This window comes from Danio rerio, chromosome 10, assembly GCF_049306965.1.
Source record: "Danio rerio strain Tuebingen ecotype United States chromosome 10, GRCz12tu, whole genome shotgun sequence".
Classification (NCBI taxonomy): Eukaryota; Metazoa; Chordata; class Actinopteri; order Cypriniformes; family Danionidae; genus Danio; species Danio rerio.
The window spans coordinates 11,793,531-11,819,994 of NC_133185.1; the positions used below are offsets into that span (position 1 = coordinate 11,793,531).

A 26,464-nucleotide genomic window follows, 5' to 3' on the forward strand; every position below is an offset into this window, starting at 1 on the left:
TGAAATACATTTGGAATATATTGTCTTTGATTCCTGTTTGTCTTCTTTTGCTGATCATTGCCATTACATAGATCTTTAATAACATTTTGTTTTTTGTTTCAATGAAGTGCTTGACTGGCAATTAGAACAACACCACAGTAAGTAAACAATGCATGATTTGATTTGGTTTTCAAACCAGTTTCAACTATTATACTTTAATGTGCAGAGTAGATGTGGCAATATTCAGTAATATATCATGATAATGAACATGCGTAATATTGTTGTTGTGGCCATTTTTGAATATTAATTTACCATTTAAACTTAGTGTGTCTTATAAGAATATTTAGATGGTTTTCAGTGTTGTCCACCACACTACCATATGCCGTCATATTCTGTTTCTTTACTTATTCATTAGCATTCAATAGCATTCACAAATGCAATTTGTTCATTCATTCATTTTCTTTTCTGCTTAGTTCCTTTATTAATCTGGGATCGCTATAGCAGAATGAACTGCCAACTTATCCAGCATAGGTTTTACGCAGTGGATGCCCTTCCAGCTGCAACCCATCACTGGGAAACACCCATACATTCACACACATACACTACGAACAATTTAGCTAATCTAATTCACCTGTACCCCACGTCCTTGGACTTGTGGGGGAAAACAAAACACCCGGAGAAAACCCAGGTGAACGCGGGGAGAACATGCAAACTTCACACAGAAATGCTAACTGACCCAGCTGAGGCTAGAACTAGTGACCTTCTTGCTGTAAGGTGAAAGCGCTACCCACTGCGCCACCACATAGCCCAAATACTATTTATTTTTAACCAAACATTTGGTTAAAAAACCAAACATAACATTAAATAATAATTTAAAATGTTCAGATTCTTTATAAGATTATTGTTTGTTAACACTAATACAATGTGACTTAATATTTAATATTAAATTACAAATAAACTACTTATAAATCACGTAATTATTATCAGATATTATAAGATTATTATTATTATGTAATAATCTTAGCTGATGTTCTTAGTTTAAAAATGAAAATTCTGTTTTTAACTACTCACCCTCATGTTGATTCAAACGCCTGAGCCTTTTGTTCATGTTCAGAACACAAATAAAGATATTTTAGATGAAATCCAGGAGCTCTCTCACCCTCCATAGACAATAATGGTCCCCAGACGTTCAAAGGAACCAGAACATTGTCAAAACGTTTTAAAGGGCCATGACACCCCCCACTTTTGGTTAAAGTCTACTTCAGAATTTTTTCAAAAGATGCATGATTAATGGGCATGGAGCTCCGTGAGCATTGGGCAGAAGTGGGCGTAGCCAGCAGGGGAGAACGTGAGCGAACGAAGCTAGCTCACAAAATAAGACAAACCGTGAGGAGACGCATGAGTTTATAGTTTACAAAGTTAAAATGCAAAGAAATGAACAGTGATTTAATGCCCTGCCCTTGTTATTCATAATTTCATATACACATAACCACAATTTATATCATTATAAAGATGTGTGTTCATGTAAAGAGTATAAATGAGGACTTCTCCCTCAATCCCCGTATCCAGCAGACTCAGTGCAGCAGGTCTCCTGACCTGTCTATTTTAACCATTAGCCCTGCTGGTAATCTGGAGGATTTAGGCAAACACAGCAGCACAGTGATGTGTCTGAATGTGAACGAACTCCTGATAAAAGACAGCGTCCGCCATTCTCTGATTCTCGTGCTGCTCTCCCGACAAAAATGCTAGCAGCACACACACAGCTTTGCTGTATGATCGGTGATTTTCACCTCAACGACAGGGTGCACATATACTACGGGCAGTACAATATATTGCCAGCATGGTATTTCCCATAGTAAACGTGCACCCTAATGTGAAGCTGAAGACACATAATAGTTCTTGTAGCCTCGTATGATTACAGTTTAACCATTGAAGTCACATGAAATGTTTTGACAACATTTTTGTTTCTTTTTCTAGTCTTTGAACATCTTTCTGTATATGGAGGATGAGGGAGCTCTCTGATTTCATCTAAAATATCTTTATCGCAGAAGATTGGAACGATGTATTCCTGATTGTACTTTATAATTCTTTTGCAATTTATTTGCTGTATATTTTTTTGTGTATTATTGTATATAAATGTTAAGAGTTCTTTTCATTATTACACTATAGTATTCCTTTTTTCACAGCTTACATAAACATCATGAAGACACCATACATTGGCTTGACGTTGATCCCAGTTTTAAGAGAAACAAATAATAGCTTGACTTCTAGTTGATCATTTGGAAAAGTGGCAGAAGGTAGATTTATCTGTTAAATCATCTGTTGAACTGCATCAAGGGCGTGCGAGGGATCTGCAGAGTGGATGGCAACATCAACAGCCTGAGGTATCATAACATTTGTGCTGACCATTTCATTACAAACCACAGGAGAGGGCAAATTCTTCAGCAGGATAGCGCTTCTTCTCATACTACAGCCACCATATCAAAGTTCCTGAAAGCAAAGAAGGCTAAGGTGCTCCAGGATTGGCCATTCCAGTCACCAGACATGAACATTATTGAGCATGTTTGGGGTAAGATCAAGGAAACATTGAAGATGAATCCAAAGAAGCTTGATGAACTCTTTATATTATATATTGTACATTATTTCTGTTAAGTGACAAGAATTTTGTCTAAGCAAATTCCGATCTTACTGTCCTAATTAAATAATTACAAATCATGGCATTTGCCTTTCATATAAGCAACTTGGGATACTAAATTATCAACTAGAAGTCAAGTTATTTTTTGTTGCTCCTAAAACTTGGATAGGCAGCAAGATTTTGTCAGGTAGTGTATTGTGATGAAAGCTTCAGCAATTATCACAACAGTAAAATCTGACACCATCATACAGTATGCCTATACCAGAGTTAAGCATTGCTGGTTTAGACAGAGCAGAAGATACAGGAGCAAGGTGAGTTAGTCACAAGCAGAAGAGGTTAGAAGAAGAAAAAAGTTACACCCATCCCAGTGCTCTCACAAACACTGTTGTCTTATCAAATACAGGCACGGGAGAAGCAGAGGTGTGTTTGCTGAGCACCGAACATGGAAGGAAATCTGCTAAATTAAGGACAAATCCGGAAGGAAAGACATGAAGACGCAGAGGACATAGGAAAGTACAGATGTCATGACATTTATTCAAGGCATGCTACAATTAAAGTTGATTAGGAAAACGTCAGCAGGGTGGGTAATAAGAATAATAACTCTAATAATAAGTATGCATAATAATAATAAGCCATTCAGAAACAGAAATAAAAGGAAATGCTTTCTACAAAAAATAAAACAAATCAAATCTCCACTCAATCATGCACTGCAAAAAATTAGAAAATATGTTTCTTTAATAGTTTAAATCTTCTATTTGCATTTATTACATCAAACTCATAAACTGGATACGCTCATGTCTCTCTCCAATTCCCCACGTCACATAAACTGCTTTACAAATGAAAGCTGGTACTGGTATGATATCAAAATACAGAAGACAAATTGTGTTTTTTTTCTAAATGTTAATTTCCATAAATATAAAAACCAGTTCATATTGGTGTGTTTGTATCTTGTTCCCCGAAACCATTTATTGTTTTTAATTTTTTGGCCAGGTAAAAAAAAAATATATTAATAATAATAAAATAAAATAAGGGAACACATATATGTACAGCATTTGTTTCCTTTTGGTAGTGAAACATTCATAAAAACTATAAATTAGGTATTTTGTTGTGTGTCAAAGCGTCCTGAGATCAACTCAGGCACTTTTTGTATGTGCGCTGTGCTTGAGCGACACCTCAGTTAAGCTAATTTAGTCTAGCCCCTCCCTTTTATGCAAATGACACAGTTCAATTAGCATCACTAATTTAGTCATGAGAAGAAAATAGAAAGCATTATGGCTGAAATTTACAGTTTAGATCTCTAGGGTCAAATGCATGGTAATAAAGCGTTCGAATATTTCAGTCCTGCATCAGTTCCAATTCAAAGTCCTTTGGTTTCAGTGGTTGTTTGTCGTTATGGTCTCATACGTTTTAGAGTAAAGCTTTTTAATGGAATTGATGACAAAATAAGACAAAAAGTGAACTCGTTTGACAATGAAATACTGAAAGCGTAAGGCTGTTCGCATGAATCCATCGAATGAAGGGCCCGGAAACACATTCAGAATCGCTAATTGTGTGGGAAAAGGATATGGCTTGACTTTACCGAAGAACAAAACTGCGGAAAGAGTGGAAAACACAAGACGTTTGTTGGTTTCTGATATACACCCAGGAAAATAAGTTACAAATAAGCTAGATGAAAGGCACATAAACTTTGGTCCTGCATTATTTGTGACTTTTTTTTTTCAGTAAAAAACCATGCACGTGTGTAACTGTTCGAGTGAGCGACGTGAAACTAAATGTTTTACAACACAGCGGAACGTTTTGTTGCCTGAGTCAAGACGTGGTTGGAAAATGTGTCGCTTCGAGAAACAAAAAAACGAATGACTTGTGACTTCTGTGACACGTTTTATGGAGTCTGGCTTTTCTCCTGTTGATAAATAAAAAGCAATGGCGGCCGGAAGCAGATTTGGCGCTCTGCTCAGCGGCCGCGTATAATTCACTTTCCCGTTTGCACACATTACAGACCCGGAACTGCTGTTGTGAAGAGGCAGAGTGACAGACAACAATCTTGAACCAGTTTTCACACTCCTAAAACAGAAATAAACTCAACAAACCCCAACGAATAAAAATAATAAAGAACAAAAGGCATCACAACAGAGCAAGAACGAAACCCTAAAATGAATCAAATATAAGGTACAGTAAATAAGATACAACTCCAAAACACACAGGCGGAGGTCTCAGACATCACTCGTAGCAAAATGGAAGGCAGACCTGAACACTCGAGAGCTCATGCTGTGGGCTTCTGGGTCTCCGTGCACTCATTTCACATGCATTAGGATGCTAAAATCATATTAGAATGACTGACGAGAGATGATATCAAGCAGACCCCGCAGATATAGTCCACACTGGCAGGTTTGGTTTCTGAGTGAGTCTTGCAGTGTGTGAGAGAAAAGAAATCACTACCATCACATTTTTGTTAGGCTATATGGTTACTAAAACCTATAGTATGCCTTTTTTTGCTTCACAACATGGATGTAATGCAAGCACATAGCGATTAGTTTTTGTAAAAATGTACGCGCAGCTAATTAAATTGCTTTCGCACTACCAAGTTTGTCCACAAGGTGTCGACAATGAACCGAACTGTTTTTTTATTAATGAAAATGAACACAGGAAAAACAAACTATTGAAGACGGGAAAAATAGGGCTTCTCTATGATGAGAAGTAACTCCAAAACGTCAATAAAATATACCCAAAACTCTGCTAAAAATAAATACAAAGACGTTTTTATGCCTCGGAAATGTTGGAGGAAATAAGCAAAAAAGTTGGACATGAATCGTCTTGTGTGCATGTGTCGAGCGGCTGTAATGCTGTGGGTTTAACTGTGCATGTACTCTAAAATATGTGTAAACAAACAACAATATACATGTGGTTACTTACTGGCCCCAGTTAAAAAATAAATTAAAATAGAGACCATCTCCAAGCCACCTTCAATGTAACGGTCGCATGGTAAAATTTGCAATTATTTGAAAAAAAAAAAGAAAAAACAGACAAAAAAATTCACAGATCTGTTAACAAATTATATACTTAGATACTATTTAGTACTAAAAAATTACTATAAAATGGTTTAATTTATTATAAAAGGAAAATTTGGCTGTAAAAGTTAAAGTTTAAAATCTAATTATCCTAAAAACACAGCAGAAACAGATCCAATAGAACAGGTATGAGGTTATACTGTTTGTCTCCTTGCAACAAATCCACAGTATTGACCTTATTCTTCACACGCTGCAATAGGAACGTTAATCAAGACTCAAGACTTATGGTCTCATTCACTTTCATTAATTTTTTAACCATACAAAATGCTTATGCTGCTTGATATTGCAAACTGATATTTTCTAATTATATTGTTATTTTTTTTATCTATAGTCACAAACATATTTCTTTGTAGTGCAAGTAGTTTGACCGTTTTCTGTCGTTTGTTATTCCAAGTCATTTCTCCTATACACTTGTTAAGTGTGACGTTACGCGAAGCGGCTTCCGGGTCCAAATGCTTTATCAAAATGTATGGGGAAACTTGACAAATGGTAAGAATAAACGTTTATAAAGCAATGTGGTACTTTCGAAAATCACAATCTCAATATATATATGGGATATATATATATATATATATATATATATATATATATATATATATATATATATATATATATATATATCAATATATATATATATCCATGCCTAATATATATATTAGGCATGGATATATATATATATATATATATATATATATATATATATATATATATATATATATATATATATATATATATATATATATATATCCATGCCTAATATATGACGCGAGAAAGTAATTAATCTTTTATAAATTGTTGAAACATTGGTGTCTGTGATGCAGCAAATCCAGAGACTGATGTGTACATCAAGAATGTAAATAAAATCTGACTAAAATAGAGTGGTCATAAACTAAAATTTTCTCAATTCAAATGAGTAGCGGCTTGGACCCAGAAACAGTATTTAATACGTCACCAATAAATCACGACTTAACAAGCGGACAGGCAAATGAATTGGAAGGTATACTATAACAATCGCAAATAAGGTCAATAGTAACTGATCATAATTGGTTAATAGCTTCAGCTAGCATGCTAAAATGCTAACCTCAAACTTTATAAATGACTGTAATAAGGTAAACACTAAATAAAATTCACAGATGTGTTCATAATTTCTGAATGTATGAAAGATTACAGCATTATGGAACTTTTTCTGGCCTTGAAAGGCTGTATGTAACAACGATACGCGAGTATAGTACACACATGTACACACACATTTGCAATGGAGAATAGAGACCCACAGCATGCTCTGAACATTGCTGAGTTCACCGTTCATTTTTCTAATAAGCATTCACAGCACCATACATTATAACTTACATCTCATATCATATTAAGACCACATGGTACTGAGTCCCCACAAAATGCACATCTAATAGAGCTACACAACCAAAGATAAAATAAAATTAAAGATCAAAATAAATCAACCCTCTCACCAATCCCACAAAATAGTACATAAGATATTTAGGTAAAATTTCTAAAACCTATTTGATTATGAACACATAATAAGGCACATAATAAGAAATTAGGTAAATACACAGTAAATATGATTTTTTTTCACCATGATTTCTTGAATGATTATAGTGGTACAAAAACCCGATGAGGTTTCAAATTTGATTTTTTTTTCTCTTCCATAAAAAAGAACAAATTACCAAAAATAAGTAACTTTTTTTCTCAAAAAATCTTGACAATCCTTAAGATATATAGACCTGAATAGTTTTGCTTTAAGACTGTAAACTTCAACAAAATTCAATTTCTTTTGAGAAGTGAAAGCGAGGATTTGAATCGCTTCAGGTGAAATCAGTCAAAGACAAAATAGTCACTGTCCCTTGCCTTGCATGAACACGAAGGTTGTTGATTGAAGATTGTGATTCAAACAGACATCGAAAGAGGATATAGCACACAGGCACCAAAGCTGCTCCCTTTAGATGCTACTCAATGGGTCTACATTGACCCTCCTTGGAATGTTAAGGCCCGATTTTTGCTAAATGAGACAGCACCTCGCTTGTACGCACAAGGGAGACATCATATATCCTAGAGTCCCGAAGCAGTCGGAAATAACACACTAGTAGTGACCAAACACACATACAGAATCAGCATCTGTATGTGTGTACCACTGCCATTTCCCAAAACCTAGTATCCTTCTTTTTTAAGCTTCATTTACACCACGAGTAACTAACCAGTGGTAAAGCGATAAGCTTTTCAAAAAATTCCATTTCAAAAGAGATTGAGTGACTTCCGGCGACCTAGATCTATGCAAGCAACAGCGACCGTTGATGACCACATGGGGTTTCTTTTCTTACTTAAAAAAATTCCCAGGTTCTGCAGGTTGCAATGTGCCAAATTTGTATTGCCAAGCTTAAGCCAATTGTAATCGATTGTTTTGGTTGAATTTAGAATTTCCGCAACCAACGCAGAGCCTGGGGGATCGGAATGAGTGCTCCAACTTGGCTCCCCCCTGATCCAGGCAGCTAAAATGTTGCTGCTAGTGTGAATGAGGCATTAGACAACCTTTTAAGGCATCACAGCCTATCCTAGTCTTTTAAGATAGCTAATTTTGGCCAAAATCTAAGGCAGCTATGTATCCTTGGTGCAAAAGGCAATTCCAGAATGCATCGCGAAATACAAGATAGTGAGAAAATTAACGTAACTGTTGATTCTGAATACATTTAGAATTCATTTAATACTGAAAAATATCAACAAAATCCTTTAATCTAATTTAAAATGTTTCATTTTGTTTGACAGTTAGCATCAAGCTAAAATCCCTACAATATATTAGTAATATAATTCAATTGATTCCGCTAAGGATGCAATACTTTGTGTAGAAAAAAATAGCATTAAGCAAACATCAAACAAGTGTTTTGACACTTACTACAGCAGGTCTACAAAGTGCTTGATTGTTGTCACCATGCCATGCAATAACTTGCAAATCCATTTGACCTGTTGACTGACGTAGCACAAGTGCAAGGATTACAGCAGAAATTGAGTGGATAGATCAGTTTACTTAATCCATTGCCATTAGTACAGTGACTATATGTAGTTATTAGCTTTGGCTAGGAAAATGCTAACCTCAATTCTGTATTAACAAGTTCAAAAACTCAGTACTTGCATGTCCGGTACTGCTATGATTGTGGCTACATGCTAAATCTAACTGTACTAAAATCAACTCCTAGTCAAAAGAGGGGGAGTTCGTTCGTTTTGACTAAACTCTACAAAGCAACTGACAAAGCTTCCAGTTTTACCAATGGCAGAGTCTCAAATTACTATCTCTGCCTCTGGCCTCCCTTCTGTTGGAGATGAGTTTGCCTATGTACTTTTGCACTATTATCCACTTCCAGAGCACTGCAGATAAGTCACTTATGGGCTTTCATGGCAATTCAGACGCTACCTCAAAGGGCAGCTTTACTATGTGGCAACTGACTAGGTCTGGGAAATAGGTGGCGTCTTTGTGTCATTCCGACTGACTCTTTCTTTAATATTTGGTTTGCTCAGATGCAGAGGCATTTAGTGTGGGACTGCAAGGCAAAAGAGAGTGCTGCCCTCTTTTTTTTTTGCTGTGACTCAATGGGCTTCACTAAGGTTTCTACAGAGCCCATGGCTGCAAACTCTCACACCTGTGGACAGAGCCGAGGAGTGAAAGAACAGAAAAAAGAGCACAGAACCTTCTGCCCCTGTGTGACCAGATGGAAAACAAGAAGAACCAAAGAAAAAAGACTCAACTCAGAGCAAGAAGGGGAACAGAATGAAGGAAAAACTGTCAATTTTCCATTGAAAGAACGGGCTATACCATTCACATTGAGAATTTCACTTAAGAGGAGACAAAATCTCCTGTCAGGCTGGGCGTTGCTGCTTGGAGCGTTCCAGTAAGGTTGACAGCTGGCCGTAAGTGTTTCCGGAATGATCGTGCATGTTTGAAAACAGTCGTTCTGGTTCAGAGGAACCTGATCGACTGGACAATGACATTGCGCGCCGCAGAGCGCAGATGTTTGTCTGACAGCATTGCAGGTGCAGAAAGCCACGATAGGCTGGTCTGTCCAATATAAAATTTCCATTATACAAGGAAAAAAAAACAAAAACAAATCACACCATTCACTATCTATTCACAGATGCCTACCATCTGGCTATACATCTTTGCACAGTAAACAGATATGAGGATGTCAAACATTCCCCACGGTGCCTGTCATCAATTCAAATCACTCAAAGTGCCGAGAAACAAAAGGTGTGTAAGCCGAAACAGTTGTGATTGAATTTCAAATGCACTCGCTATCGAATCCATAGCACTCGTATTTTAATGCTACTCAAAAGAAAAAAGGACAAGCCCATCGGTTCAGGCCGTCGCTACAGATTTTTTCCAGCAGCACCTTGATGACGATGTCAGCGACATTCAGACGGTGACCGTGCGTTCAACACATCCCACATGTAATGGGGCACTCCGTTGAAACAGCCAACAAGAGTTAAGGTGTCATTTTTTTAGGGGAGGGACAGATGAGGCTCCATCCTTAAGTAGGTGTGGGATAAAAAGGCCATTGGGCTATAGGAGTGTCAGTCTCCAATGTAATCAGCAAGTGTGCGATGAAGAAACCTCCTCAGCATTGACTTTTTTTTGTTGTCGTTGAGATTGTTCACCTTGTGTTAATTTGCGTTTCACATCAACAAAGTTATCACCAGTAGACTATAGAGGGAGTCTTACTTCGTCAGCACAGAAGTTCCCAAAAACGTCACATTGTCATGGATATCCCATGTGTCTCCAGCCCTGGTTTGGTGCGAGTAAATCAAACTCACTCACAGAGTTTCTAAACGTTCTGCAGTAGTCTCTTATTAGCTTTTTTCATTCTTTTTTCTTTTTTCTTTTGGAAAAATCTCTAAAACTACCCATATGAATATCTGTAATTTTTTTTTAAGTTTGTCAGTCAGTCTTACTTTCTGAATGATACAGACTGCTGAAGGTAGAAGGGCTGAAACGGGGAGGATGGGGAAAGGATGTGTTTGTAGTGAAGGGGTGCTAGATGGTGGATTTGGAGAAGGACACTCGCAGATGGTGGTTTTCTCCCAGGTCGTGGTTGTGGAGGTGGATAAGAGCCTGGATGGCCTCTTCCACAGAACCCAGCTGGATCAGTGCCATCTTACGGTCCTTCCTGTCAAACATATATGGATAGTACAAATTTAGACATCGGAGGGGGGGGGGGGGGGGGGGGGGTTACAGGAGCACTGATCTGCAAGGGATAATTTGGGGTCAACTTGTACAACTTTATTAAGGACATTGACATAAAACAAGGATGCCCAATTCTGTTCCTGAAGATCTACCTACATGTACCTGCAGAGTTCACTTCCAACCCTGTTCAATCAGCCGTCTGTAATTATTATTGAGCTGCTTGATCAAGGTTGGAGATGAACTTTGAGAAAGGAAGATTTCCAAAAACAGGACAGGGCACACCTAACAAAATTCAATTTAAAACGTAGATGTCCATTCCTCCTCCCAAAAGGCTAACTTCTAGAGTTCAGGTACATGTTTTCCCCCCATAATTATTCTTAAATTTATAAATAGTAAATTTAAAATCCTTGTACTTGTCAGCCTTTAGGACATGGGTGTTTAAACCTGCTTCTGTAGGGCAAAATTAATGAGACTTTACTGTAGCTTCAACCATCACCAATACACTTGATGTCTAGAGAATCTGAAGACCGTGATTAGCTGATTGAGGTGGGTCTAATTAGAATAGCAGCTAAAATCTGTAGCTCAGTGGCCCTCCTGGCAGATTGGACCTTACATCGTTAGGACTTTTCACACTGCGCTTAAACTTAAGTGTTACCCATTATTTTAAATGAAGATGGCATCGGTTTAAGTCACAATCCATGCAATTAACTACTTGCGTTTTACCAGCCTATTTTTAGGTTATTAACGATTATTAGTAGCTATAAAGTATAATCTGTATCCCTAATCCTTCCCAAAATCTAAACCCAACTATTAATAAGCTGTTAATTAGTTGATTATTGAGCTATGGTTTGACAATAGCATGCATTCTGACTTTAAATGTGGTTTTACTAAATAATGTTTTTAACCCAGGTAAAGGAACATTTCACACTTATATTTTAAAAGTGGGGGTAGCACCAAATTTACCCAGGGTTATGAAACCTTGTTCTGCTTTCTTATGTTAATTATGATGAGGATCAATTGAAGATGCACAACACTAAAACCTTAAATGCCGTTTACACTTATGCAGTTTAGTTTTGTTACATTTACACTTGGCGTTTACACCACTTCGGTCCATGAAAATGAAGCGTTCTGACCTGCGTTTTGATGCTAAAGATCCCGTTTTAACTGGGGAAAATTGCTGTTCTGTTTCAGTATAGATGGATGAAAAATCTAAAATTTTGAAAACAGAAGTGTAGCTATCACCAATTGCTGCGACTAGACATGTCTTTTAGGCTGCATGGTGTGGGCAGAGATTGTTTTTCTGAAAGGCAGTAAAAACGTCAGATAAGGAATATTTTCAATCTATTATGCCAATTTAAAATGAACTAGTGTAAACACAGCCTTAATGTAAAAAGGCCTCATGCTGTGTTCGTCCCATCAATGCCACAAACACCATAAATATGCAAACAAGAATGTTAACCAAGAGTGAAGGGTTTACACAGTGTGAAACCCGTGTGCACTGGACAATCAGGATCATTTGTAATTTCTTGTAACTTTGGGTATTGTGAAATGTACTGTGAGATCCATTTATAGAATGACTCAGGGTTCAAGGGTGAAAATCCTTCATTTAGGATCTAAAAACAATCATCTTTTTTGTCCCTTTTATTTTGGAGGAAAGATACAATAAGGCTGTTCCCTGGGATACAGTAAATATGAAAAATACAACAATGAGAACTCACTGGAAAAACTTGAAGGCCTTGACTGTGTATCCAGAACTGGCAAACAGATCTTTCAGAAAATCATCAGTGGTGGAGGGACTGAAAGGTGGAAGGGGAAAAAAAAAAAAAACAATGGTTACAAAAGACATAAATAGCACCTTTTTTGATGCCAACAATAATTCACAGAATATTGGATGACTTTTAGTACAGTAAACTAATATGGGCATTTAACACTGGAGTAATATGCATAATAGTTTTTTGTTTTTAGTAAACATAAAATTACCAGACAATCAAATCAACATAAATGCACTCAGAAAAATGACGCTTTATGCTTGTTCAAACTACTTATTAAAAATGAGATGAATCAACACAATTCTCATTTTTGGGGTGGACAACTTAATTGTTTTATGTTTAATCCCCTTAAATTTTCAAAAACTACTAATACTAATAAACTAATAACTTAATTTCTTCATGTTGCCCTAAAACAAAGCGATAAACAGATGCGTTTTTACTATTAAAATGATCAGATGTGCTCCAACATTAGGCACAAATCAAGACTGAAAACACATCTGTTTAGCTGTGCCTTTACTGAATGAGCACTGTGCTACGTCCGACAGATCGCACTATTATGTCTTTCTTTTCTTTTTCATTCTTTTATAACCTGTTTTAACACATTTGAATCAGTTTTTAGCCGTTTTAATTCTTTTTAATTCTTTTAATTTTAATTTTCTTGTTTCTTTTAATCCTGTTAAAGCACTTTAAATTACCATTGCGTATGAAATGTGCTATAGATATAAACTTGCCTTGTACGTTACATTTGCATAAGTGAATAATTTGCTGGCTGCAGTTCACTTAATAACCACCAATGTTGCCAATATCAAATGTTTCTGAACTCTACTAAAGATTCAGATTAAAAAACATATTTTTTGTACCATGCTGAGCATTTGGTGCCTCGCATGGGTGAATGTCAGTCACTCACGGGATATTTGAGAGGTGCAGGGTGGCGGAGGGAGGGAAGATGTTCTGGAAGTTCTTAGAGCCGGGCTTTTTGAAGCGGTGCAGTGGGCTCCCACTGAAGTCTTTGGTCAGGCCCTGATCCTCCTGACCCTCTCTAGGTAGCTGCACTGTCTGGTGCTTTGAGATGGTCACACGGATCACCTTACCATACAGACGCTGGCCATTCAAATGGCTCATCGCTTAACAAGAAAAACATCAGTGATAAGATTTAATCATCAGGCACATCATGTTACACACTTACACTGAGCGCATTGTTTTCTCACATTTGAACAATTAAACCAAAGCGTTTAGAGTTCAGTACCATATATACTAAAAAAAGTTATTCTCTTTGAATTTAATTATGTTTATACCTACTACAATATTCATTGTTTTGTTTGTTTGATTTGTATGGTGCTAAGAAGACACCCCAGAAGAGCATAGTATAGCCTCCTCATTGGTCAATATGAAGAAAAAATATTATTAATTTAGGATCTTCATTTAAATAAACATCAGGGTTTCTGCAGGCTTCTTCAAGTCAAATTTAAGATTTTTTAAGACCCATTTAAGACCATTATGAATGAAACTTTAGACTTATACAGGGCTAAACACAAAGGATTTTTTCAAATTACTTCAGTAAATAGTTTTTGCATTATTGCAAGACCATGTAAAAGCATGTGTTGCTTTAGTTTTTTTCTTTATGATTAGGGGATTTAATTTGAAGAATTTGCTGTAAAAATGTCTGACTACTCTATCTTTTTGCAATAAAATATAAACAAAAAAGCTTTAAAATGGATTATTGGTGATTGGGTGTCAGCCAGATAGGGTAGCTTTACTTGGACACAGGAAAATTAAAACTAGTTTAAAATTATTTAAGACCTACAACACTGTACTTTAGTAATTTTAACACTTTTTAAGGCCTAAAATTTAGTTTTGAAATTTAAGACTTTTAAAGACCCCGCGGACACCCTGATATATATATATATATATATATATATATATATATATATATATATATATATATATATATATATATATTTATATATGTATGTGTGTTTGTGTGTGTGTGTGTGTGTATATGAGAAATATCACACTCGGCACTGGTGGGAGGCATGCGTTGGCAAGAGGCCACAGGCTGAGTGCCTGAAGCTGGAATTATACTCGCGCCTAGCGCCGCATCGCGCACCTCTGCTGACTACGCGCGCACCTCTGCTGACTACGCGCGCACCTCGCGAAACGGCCGAGGCTTTTATACTCGCCGCGTTCGCCGTTGTGATATTCTTTAAAATGTCAGGGGGCGGTCAAAAGAAACTCACCGTAAAGTCAGACAGATAAACAGAGAAGTAGAAAGTTTCCGGAACTACGTCATATCATAATACAGTTCAATATTTTTTAAACTATTGATTTTGTATTGTTTTTATACATTATTTTAATGATTATAAGTATTTTTGTTACAATTTAAGATTTTTTTTTATCAAATCACTTGCTTTTGTTCATATCTCGGCCAGTTTAACCATTTAAAGTTTATTATAATATTAATCACAAGAGAACATGAGTTGCTTTACAAATATATTTTTATTATGGCAAGAATAAAAGCAAAAAAAGAAAGGATTTTTTCAGATTTAGCCCCCTCCACAAAAATATAAATCAGTGTTACCGGTGGAAAAACATATTCTGTATTTGTAATTAATGACAAAAGAACACGAGTTACTCTACAAATAAATGTTTTATTATCGCAAAAAAAACACACTTACTAAAAAATATAGATTTTTTTTTTTAGATTTAGCCCGCTCCACAATTCACACATTATTGTCTGGCTAGTTTCTGTCCTATTTTTATGCTAAAAAGGCAATGATCGTCCAACATTACAGATCATTATCACCAATAAAGCCCAGAGAAACAGGGCATCAGTATATTGTAAATCGATAGGTTTAAATATTCCTTCCCAGTTATCAAATAAATACTTCTGTGACTTCATTAGTTTTGTAGCTATAAAACTGTTTTAAATTCATTATTAAACAAAATACATCAGTGTAAAACCTATAAATGGTGAAAAAACATATTCTGTGATTGTGTACCTGGTCTCCACTTTTGCCATGGCCTCTTTTGGTTTTAATAAATTTATTCTTCAGGTTTTTCCAAACCTTTTAACAAAAACTTGTTGCTGTTGCTATTTCTAGCCAATAATTATTGATCATTAGGTTATCTCTCTGATCATGGGTCATTAGATGTGTGTACAGTCATACTGTTTCAGATGAAATCTCTTCAAAATGTATCATATTCCACTCAAATCAGTTGTGGCGCCACGCGCACTGTTCGCTTGAGTCTCAAAAAATGCCCGACGCACCGCCAGCCGAAATCATGCCGCGCGCACCCAAAGCGAACCTCCACAAACTCCGCAATGACGTCACATTCGCCGCGCGCACTCAAGCGAACAAGCGGACGCGTCGAGTATAAACAAGGCTTGAGTGTTCCACCAGTGACGATATACAGCCACATTGCACTGCTACTAGTGTGATATTCTGTTCATACAACAGTTTGACGGCATAATCGTGTATATAAAAAAAGAAAATCAAACACGGTGAGTCTCAAAACCCTTCTGTAAGAGGAAATACTTTCATCCGCCATTCATTCACATCTGCAGCTGACCGTCAAAACAGCAGAAGCCGTTACTAATTCACCGACGTCACTTTAGAGCTAGTGTTTGAATAATTCCTTTTTAGGTGCAATTAGAATCAATAGTAAAATTAAAATGATAAATTAAAAAATAGCTACTAATTAAACTTAATATTTACATTTCGTCACCTTAGAATTACAAGGTTCTATCTGACATTTTTGTCAAAATTGAGTTAATGACATATTCTTATTAAATGACAACTTTTTCACATTATGGGATGTTTTTTTTTATAAGTTGTTTACATTTTAAGACTTTTTATTTAAAAAATAAATGTTACACACATACTGTTTGATATGGAATGCAAAAACTTTGAAGCTCATTATCTCAAAACCATTCAGAACGCAGATAAAACCTTTTAATTTCAAGGTGATGATTTTTGCATGCTGTATCATCAGAATTGTTTTAAACATTTCTGTAAATATACAATATCTCAATTCAGAAGTTCTAAATTAAATTTTTTCCATTAAATTAAAGTAATATATCCATTTTTTTGGCGAAACTAATATTATCTCTCTCAAGCATCGCAACAGAAACCATTCACGGACTTTCATAAGTAAATAAAGACTCAATTTCTCCTACCAACATTACACAAGACACTAGCTATTAAAAGCTGCAGTCAGTATATTTTAATGCAGCCACACAACAACAAACCGTTTTTAATAGAGAAATGTAATTTCTACAAGCGTGTGGATTTGTAGCTCAAACACAGACACAGAACTTGCATTTAAAGAGGACTGATCAAAGCATGAAAACACATCAAGATGAAAAGGCTTTGTGTGTACAGCCTGACGTACCAAGCTGGGCTTGCGTGGCGTCCGCCATCTGTATTAAAGCATTCTCTTTCTTGTTGAACAGAATCTTCACTCGGTGCACATCTCCATAAACTCCTGTGTGGATAAAAGAGAAACGTTCATATTTTCATGCTCAATCAGGATTTATAGCAAATAATATGTGATCCGCAGATCTCGCTCTTTCATTATTAAAGCCAGAACCAAACGCACTGATTTTACAGGATATCAGTCTGATGTTGACAGTTATTAAATTGCAGGCACAATAACTGCGTGCAATACTGCAAAATTTTGGAAGATTCATTTGACGGGTCACAAAGCGCAATCTGCAAATAATCTCCCACCGGTGTATTTGTAAGGAAATGGTCTCATTGCTCAGACTGGATCCTCAGCGGCCTTCATAAAACAGAGCCGTCTGCACATCTAATCTGGAGGAGAAATAAATTCATCCTTACCGAATAAAATGAAGAGCTCGTGTGGCGATATACTCTGTAAGAGAGAGGGAACATTATCAGAGAAATGACTCAGTAGTGAAAAGATGAAATGAGTAAGTGTAAAATGTATCCAGAAACATTAATAGATGAGGTGATTTGCTGTGAAACAGGCTGAAACACTGATACGCTTCAGTATGAGTGCTGACCGATAACACTGCAGTAAAAGTAAATAAAGTACATGAATGTGTCTTGTGATAGCAGTAGCTGAGGCTGAATAACCAAGCATACTAATGGCTTAGATGTAATTATATTATATTATATTATATTATATTATATTATATTATATTATATTATATTATATTATATTATATTATATTATTCATTCATCTTCTTTTTTGGCCTTTATTAATCAGGGGTCGCCCACAGGGGAATGAACCACCTACTTATTTAGCATATATTTTACGCAACAGCTGGAACTTATGACTGCGGAACACCCACACACTTGTATTCACATACATACACTACGGTCAATTTAGCAATTCACCTGTACTGCATGTCTTTGGATTATGGCGGAAACTGGACAACCTGGGGAAAACCCACGCGAACACAGGGAGAACATGCAAACTCCACACAGATATGCCAATTGACCCAGCCAGGACTTAAACCAGCGACCTTCTTGCTGTGAGGCGACAGTGCTAAACCTTGAGCCACAGTGTCACCCTAATTTAATTTAGATTTTAAATGCAAATAAGCAGCTTCTGGGTTTAGATGCTATTCTAACTGAAACAACAAAACAAGCAAATCTCATGTATTCAAAATGTCAGAAATTACCAGTACAGAATAAAGCCTTACATGTTGCATAAACCGGACTAGATAACAAAGGAGAGGAAGATCTTGTAATTTTCATAGATAACTTCTAGTTAAATCTAAGTGCAGCTCTGCTGTCAGTGCACACTAGCAATGTATAAAGTATGGCAACCTCAGCCACATTAGTATGCTAATGAGCACATTCAGAATTGACATTTTGGAAACATCTTAAAATATGAAGAATCAAAATATTGTGTTTAGTGCCAATATCTATATAGCTATCAGTACTAGATAAAATATTATTTAGTAAACTTTACTTGAAAGAATATAAGGATTAATTTGAATTAAATCAAATATAAAAGCAACCTTATTTTTTTAGATAGTTTTCAATAGAGCAAAGTTTTTCATGTATTAAATTAATGTATTATTATTATATTATTATTATTATTATTATTATAGTAATTCAAAGTGAATTAAAATATTGGAATTAATTAGTTTTAGACACTTTTTAGACTAGAGTTAGTTTAATTATATGCATATGCAGAAATATATATGTAACAAATGGCATCACGGTGGCTCAGCGGGTAGCACAATTGTCTCACAGCAAGAAGGTCACTGGATCGAGCCTTGGCTAAGTCCGGGTGCTCCGGCTTCCCCCACAAATCCAAAGACATGCCTTATAGGTGAACTGGGTAAGCTAAATTAGAGTGTATGTTTCCCAGTGACGAGTTGCAGCTGGAAAGGCATCTGCTGCGTAAAACATATGCTGGAGTTAGCAGTTCATACCGCTGTGGTGACCCCAGATTAATAAAGGAAAATGAAATTAATGAATATAAAGATTAAATTGAATAAAATATAAAAACAACCTTATTTTATTTCAGATATTTTTTATTTGAGCAATGTTTTTCCAACTTGATTTAATAAAGTTACAAACTAATATTATTATTATTATTATTATCATTATTATTATTATCAATTTTATTATTATTATCATCATCATTATTATTATAGAAATTGAAACTGAATTAAAATATTGGAATAGCTGATTTATAAGACACTTATTAGACTTAGTTAATTTAACTCCATTTACTAAAATAAGCAAACCTCTAACAAAATGCAATAAAATCTATTTAGAAAATGACTAAAAAACAAAATGCTATATAGTTTTAACTTTTTAAATAAAAACTTTAGTAAAAATATTAAATATTAAAAATGTAAACAAACGTTAAGAAAATTACAGTACATGCATATTTATTTATATTTAGAAATATATATGTAACAATTGTATTACATAATTGTATTACACAATTGTAACAATATGTAACTACATTTATAATAGCTTAATAATATTGTGGAATAATACCCCAAGACACACAATATAAAGAAAAACAGAATTTTCCAAACCATTTTATTGTGTATATTCTTGTGAAACTCTAAATATTGCATGTAAGGCAAACACATCCTATCAGTTTTATGCTGTATACATGTCAGATTTGTGTAGGAAGAACATGGTCAGTCCCTTATGGGCAGGTGGGGATGGAGACTCACGTCAGGGTTAAGGTTGGAGACGAGGAGCACAGAGTGGATGGCGGTGGGGGTCATGCCGTGGATGGCCATCCGTCCTGTCATTGCTGAGGAAGGGATGGTCAGAGGTCCCAGAGCACCAGGCATCGCCTGCATTGACAGACCTGAGCCGACCGGGACAGAGAGGGAACACGGGAAAACCAGGGGTGAGGTCAGGCCCTGTTTATCTGACATTAACATGCCTTTCTCTACATCTGATACCTAGTGGACGATGATTAACACTAGGTCTGACTTGAGCTTGTCTGTATGTGACCACATCTAAAAGGTTGATTAACTGAAGATGATTTTTATGCCCATTTTGTCATGCCAGTTCTAAAAAAAAACTCCAGCACATGTGTTTAGATGAAGCAGCGTTTACTACACAAAATCATAGTTTACCACACAAAATTGTAATCGTAGTTCACTGACACGCTATGGAAAAATTTAAAATGATTTAAACGGTCAATAATGAAATCAAGATACGTGTTCTGTGATAATGACAGCTGTTAGTGTAGCTTGTCAGTGAATTATGGTTCTGTGTAGTTCTGTAAAAGTATCACATACAGTTGAAGTCAGAATTATTAGCCCCCCTTTGAATTTTCTTTTTTTAAATATTTGACAAATAATGTTTACCAGAACAAGGACATTTTCACAGTATGTCTGATAATATTTTTACTTATGAACAAAGTCTTATTTGTTTTATTTCAGCTAGAATAAAAGCAGTTTTAAGTTTTTTGATAAACATTTTAAGGTCAAAATTATTAGCCACTTTAAGCTATAGTTTTTTGATTGTCTACAGAACAAACCATCAAGATACAATGATTTGCCTAATTACCCTAACCTGCCTAGATAACCTAATTACCTAGTTAAGCCTTTAAATTTAAGCTGTATAGAAGTGTCTTGAAAATTATCTAGTCAAATCTTATTTACTGTCATCATGGCAAAGATAAAATAAATCTGTTATTAGAAATGAGTTAATAAAACTATTATGTTTTGAAATGTGTAGAAAAAATCTCTACACTCAAAAGAAAAAAGGGGGGGGGGGTAAACTGGAGGGTAATAATTCAGGAGGCTAATAATTCTGACTTCAACTGTATATGTTTTAACTCTAAAAACTCTAAATCTTTTTTTAACAACAATTTTGATTTTAAACACTGTGATACAAGTTAAAAAGGTTTTTAATTTTTAGTTTAGTAAAAAAATACAATAAGATTAATATATCAACTCAAAACAACTTAATACAATTTGAAATAAAAACAAAAATAAAATAAATAATAGTATTACCTAATACAGCAATAATATATTTTTCAAATCTATATACTTTCAATGTCCATTATTTTGAAATAAATCATCAGTCAAAATGTTAGATGATTCTAGTCCTGTGTTTACTAGTCACAATGAATTCAAGCAGTTAAATGTTCTGGTTATAATGCTGCACTATGGGGATTTTCTGGATTTTTTCTTTTGTGGAGTTTTTTTTTAGCATTTAGCATTTTAGCTGATGCTAGTAACACATTATGATCAGTTACTATTGACCTTATTTGCGATTGTTATAGAACTTCCGATTCAGTTGCTTATCCATTGTTAAGTCGTGACGTATCAGTGACGTATGTACTCCTGTTTTAGGGTCCAAGCCACTACTAATTTAAATGGAGAAAAATATCTTTTATGACCACTTTTTAGTCATATTTTAATCCAATTTTATCAAATTTATCATTTTCTGGCCATCGTATATTAGACATATATATATATATATATATATATATATATATATATATATATATATATATATATATATATATATATATATATATATATATTGCAATTTTCGAAAATATTATCATCAAATATTATCATGTCATTTGTCGAGTCTCCCCACTTAAAGAGCCCATATTATGGGTTTTTGAAAATTCCCATCCATGTAGTGTGTAACACAGCTCTAAGTGAAGTGAAGTATCCAGCTAAGGCTTAAATCTGTAAGAATACAGTGTTTAAAACGGTTGATTCATCTTTAAAAGAGTCGACTCATAGTGCTTCAAACGAGTCGCCTTGATACCGAGTCATTAGGTGTTTCGCCATGACGTACGAACGAAACCAAGTTATTCACGTTCACGCGCAAACCCGGGAGATTTCAAACCTGAGGCCCCGCCCTCTGACGCAGAAATCCAGACAAACACACACACCCACAAACAAACGCACACAAACATGCCGGTCGATTGAAGTCACACTGCAGATGGATATTATCGAGGGTCTACCCAAAGATGAAACATCAGCATTATAACCAAGCAGTTGGAAACTACTGGAAACTTCTGGAAACTACATGCTACAAAGAATACTTCATCTGCGTTTGTTAAAGGAAGGATCAGTAAAGAGTAAGTTAACTTACTGATGGACGTCAGGATGGATTTTTCTTCCACCATTTCTCAAGTGTAAGTACGTGCAATTAAAGTTGTTGCCTCGTTTACTCTAGCTTGCAAATGTATTTAGTTGTGATTTGTTACTTGTAACCGTGTGTACTGTATCAGGTTAACTGGCTATATTCTCTTATCGCTTGCAAAGTCACGTTAAAAACGCGACGCGTGCTGCTTTGTTTACAGAGCTCCGTGGTAGAGGTCTGCATTCCCGCGGCTGTCCCCGCGCCAGATTTCTGCGGCGCGGGAATAAATTTCCGAATAAATCAAGGGAGCAGTCGGTAACGGGTTTAATTTGGGACGGGAGCGGGCTGTCTAGCAATATCACGGATATTGCTATGCGAATGAGAAAGAGAGAGAGAGCTTTGCTTGTGTGTGTGCTTGGTGCTTGTGTGTTAGTGCGCACACACAGAGAGAGAGAGAGAGAGAGAGAGAGAGAGAGAGAGCTTGTGTGTGTGTGTTAGTGCGCACACAGAGAGAGAGAGAGAGAGAGAGAGAGAACATTGTCTGTGTGTGTGTGCTTGGTGCTGTGTGTGTTTATACAGACAGCTTGGCTGTCTGGACTGTATAGCTGGATGATTTTTGGTTTTGTTCTCCCCCGCTCTTTAGCGGGATCCGTCGCGGCAGGCAGAAAACGGGGCGGGTCGGGCACCGGGACCTCAAATTCTTCATCGGGTCGGGTTCAGGCTAAACCTGGCGGGTGCGGACGGAAGCCGGAGCGTTGTCGTCCGGAGGTGTGTGTGTTTTTGTGTGTGTGTGTGGCAGCTAAAGTCCACGCCTACACTATCGAGCGTGTATAAACTGTGATTACTTTCAATATTGCTGATTAGCTATTGGGCATAACACTCTCTGACTGAAGGCAGTCGACCAATCGTGACAGACTGTCATCGGTCCAATCAGCGCAGATTAGCTTTGCGCTAAGGAGGGGTTTGGGAACAAATAAATCACTGGACGATTCATACAGGAGACACTGGGATAATTAGGTCAAAATAAATGCAGATTATAAGACCATGAAAGTGTTTTTTGACCTTGCATGCATATTAAACTGTTGTTGGAGACCCTTACAACCAAGAGATGACCCTATTTCATGTATAATATGGGCTCTTTAACAATCACACTTAACAAGTCAATAGGACAAATGACTTGGAATAACAAATGGCAGAAAACGGTCAAACTACTTGCACGAGTAAATAAGTATGTTTGAGACTATAAATAAAAAACTAATTAGAAAATATCAGTTTGCAACATCAAGCAGTTTTTTATGGTTAAAAATAAATGGAAGTGAATGAGACCAGAAGTCCCGAGCCATTAACGTTCCAATGGCAGCGGATGAAAATTTTTTACTTCTAAACTAAAAAAATTTTTTTTTGTGATTTAAAATATCTTGACGATATAATGTGTTCCCCTAATACTTTGCCATCTGAAACTGCAAGTGTATTTTGCACGTAAACATGTATGTCTCCCTCGTCCATTTCTTTTTTGTTTGACCATAATGCATCTTAATGCCAAACATAAACAGGGTCACAGAGTTAAGAAGGGAAGGTTCTAAAACAATTGACCATTTTTTCAAACTGTTTCTCAATTTTTTTGTGTGTGTGTTTTTTTGATACACAACATGTGATTGCTTAATAAATCCACATGTCTAGGCATGATGGCTCATTCATTATACTGTGTTTAAAGCAACAGTTCACCCAAAAATGAACAATTTCTCATCGTTTAATTACAGTTGTTGGAAACCCTTATGATTTTCCTTCTTCTGTTGGAAACAAAGCAAGATATTCTGAAGAACGTTGAGGAAAATGCTATAGCAAAAAAAAAAAAAATACTATTGAAGTCATTTAACTGTTTTTTTTCCCAACAAATTGACCATAGTGTTCAACAGAAGAAATACACTCAAACATTTTGGAACAAGTGGAGGACAAGTAAACAATGACAGAAATATATATATATATTTTTTGGTGAACTATCCCTTTAAATGAGTATTAAGTAGATGCTTGGGTAGTAAGAGGTTTAAATAAAGTCAGCACAGATCAGGGTCTGGAGTGTGAAATGGAGCCACGCTTGGGTTAAAGACAACATGAAACTGCATTTACAATATGCTTGATGTATGTGGAGGAGTTATTTTTATTTGACTGAAAAAGATATCAATAATTGTATATTTGATATATTTGTTATGATGTAACTGGTGTTAGCAGTGTAAAGGTACTCACTCATAGGGTACTTGTATAATGTTTTATTTTACATTTAAAATATTATTAAATTTACTTTTTGTCCATAATAATTCCTAAAGAATGTAAATATGTATACACTAGTGTTCAAAAGTTTGTGGTTGTATGATTTTGTAAATAAATTGGTGCTGGTTATTCAGCAAAGATGTCTGTTGAATTGATCAAAAATGACTGTGAAGTAATTAATAATGATTTATAATCAAATAAGTTCTGGTAAATCATAGAATTCTGCAAACAAATTTTACAATTTCCACAAAAATATGTATTTGTAACATGAAAAACAAATCACTGAATACTGGAGTAATGATGCTACAAATCAGCTTTAAATCACATGAATATACTACATTTAAAAAAATTGCAATGGGAACGAAGCCATTTTAAACTGTATCAGTGTTTTACTAAATTACTCTTTTTCTATTGTATTCTTGATCAAATAAATGCAGCAATTGTGATCGTGAGAAGAGACATCTTTAAATAAACATTACAAACATTACAGATTTTATAAACAGTAGTGTTTATAAAATTTTAATTGTTAAAAGTTAATATATAAATAAGACTTAACATATCACAACCATTAATATTTCATGTTGTCTTTAAAAAACAAATCCTAAACAGTAAAGTTGAATTATATTTATTGATCACATAAATCAAAACATGGTGCGAATGAATCAATAGCCATTTTCAGATGCAAAGCTTTGCTCGCTCACTCGGTCAATACTGCAGTGTTTGTGTTCATTTCTCTGGACTGTCCATCTGCAGAGATGCGTTTATCCAGTGGCTCAGCTCATGAACACTAATATCTCCAATTACTGAGTGTGTGTGTGTGTGTGTGTGTGTGTGTGTGTGTGTGTGTGTGTGTGTGTGTGTGTGTGTGTGTGTGTGTGTGTGTGTGTTGTGTGTGTGTGTGTGTGTGTGTGTGTGTGTGTGTGTGGTAAATCTCACCTGCTTGAGGAAAACCAATAGCAGGGGCGAAACCAGCCGCCCCGGGGTACGGCGAAGAGATGATCCCTGGAGCCCCTGCGTACACACACATATACACAAACACAGTTAATAGACTACATCAAAAACACAAGACTGCATACTGACTGTGCGTGTTTAATTTAAAATACTTTAAAACATGTATTCTTGATGCAACATTTTTTAATTGCTGAATTAAAGATAATTACTATGTTTATGGCATGGTAGCACAGCTGTTCGGATAACATAATGAAGATGAAAGCCTTGTTAAAATATTTTTTTTATTATTTTATATCATCTTTTGCTTCAAAGGCAACTTTTTTTGCTTGAAAGACTATGGGCCCTAACATACACCCGGCGCAAGCAATACGCATATCTTTACAAATGAAAAATAATTAAAGGATTAAAATATTACAAAAATTATAATTTTCACATCTACATAAAAATAAAAACCATACTTTCATGCCTTTATCTCGGAGGGGGCTTTTTCAGTTTATTTATAACAATTTGCTTTTGTATAATGTTATTATTATTAGCAGTATTATTTATTATATGCATATTTATATTTGTTTGATTAAAAAACAAGCTTAGATTTGTCCACCTGTCAGGTTTTGGACCATATGGGGCATTACATGTGTATTTGGATATATATGGGCATAAGAATAGGGCGTTTCCTAACTCCAAAATCTTTGCGCTTAACAAACTAAATTAATTATGTTGGCTAAAGGCTAATGGCTATCTGTGCATACAACACTTTTCTCTATCCACGAGAGTGAAAGTGAAAATAAACAACGAGGAGGCTCATCTCCCATTCTCGCGCTGTAGATGCTCTGTTTAACTGTTTTCACTCTAGTGAAGTGCTCAGTTTGTCCACTTACAAATTCCCCCATGCAAACAGCAAATGCACAACTGGCTCTTAAAGGGAATGGGAGATGAGACTCTGATTGGTTTATTCTCAAAAAACACCTATAACTTATTAAGAGAATAAGCTCAACCCTATCAGACTATGCACCATGGCGCAAAGTGGAATTTTCCGTCCTTAAAA

General features: G+C 35.6%; 1 protein-coding gene across 3 annotated transcripts in view; it reads right to left on the bottom strand.

Annotated features, from left to right (window-relative positions):
• Nucleotides 1-6,863: 6,863 nt before the first annotated feature.
• The window catches only part of ptbp3 (polypyrimidine tract binding protein 3), a 119,037-nt gene continuing 99,436 nt past the window's right edge, over nucleotides 6,864-26,464 (bottom strand). For all 3 annotated transcript variants that reach the window (XM_068223913.2, XM_009305171.5, XM_009305172.5), the window contains 7 exons: nucleotides 25,405-25,479; nucleotides 19,809-19,948; nucleotides 17,475-17,508; nucleotides 17,026-17,118; nucleotides 13,541-13,757; nucleotides 12,583-12,660; nucleotides 6,864-10,847 (listed from right to left, as the gene is read on the bottom strand). In XM_068223913.2, the coding sequence (XP_068080014.1) occupies nucleotides 10,715-10,847; nucleotides 12,583-12,660; nucleotides 13,541-13,757; nucleotides 17,026-17,118; nucleotides 17,475-17,508; nucleotides 19,809-19,948; nucleotides 25,405-25,479 (770 nt within the window). In that variant the 3' untranslated portion in view covers nucleotides 6,864-10,714. The remainder of the gene's footprint in view (nucleotides 10,848-12,582; nucleotides 12,661-13,540; nucleotides 13,758-17,025; nucleotides 17,119-17,474; nucleotides 17,509-19,808; nucleotides 19,949-25,404; nucleotides 25,480-26,464) is intronic.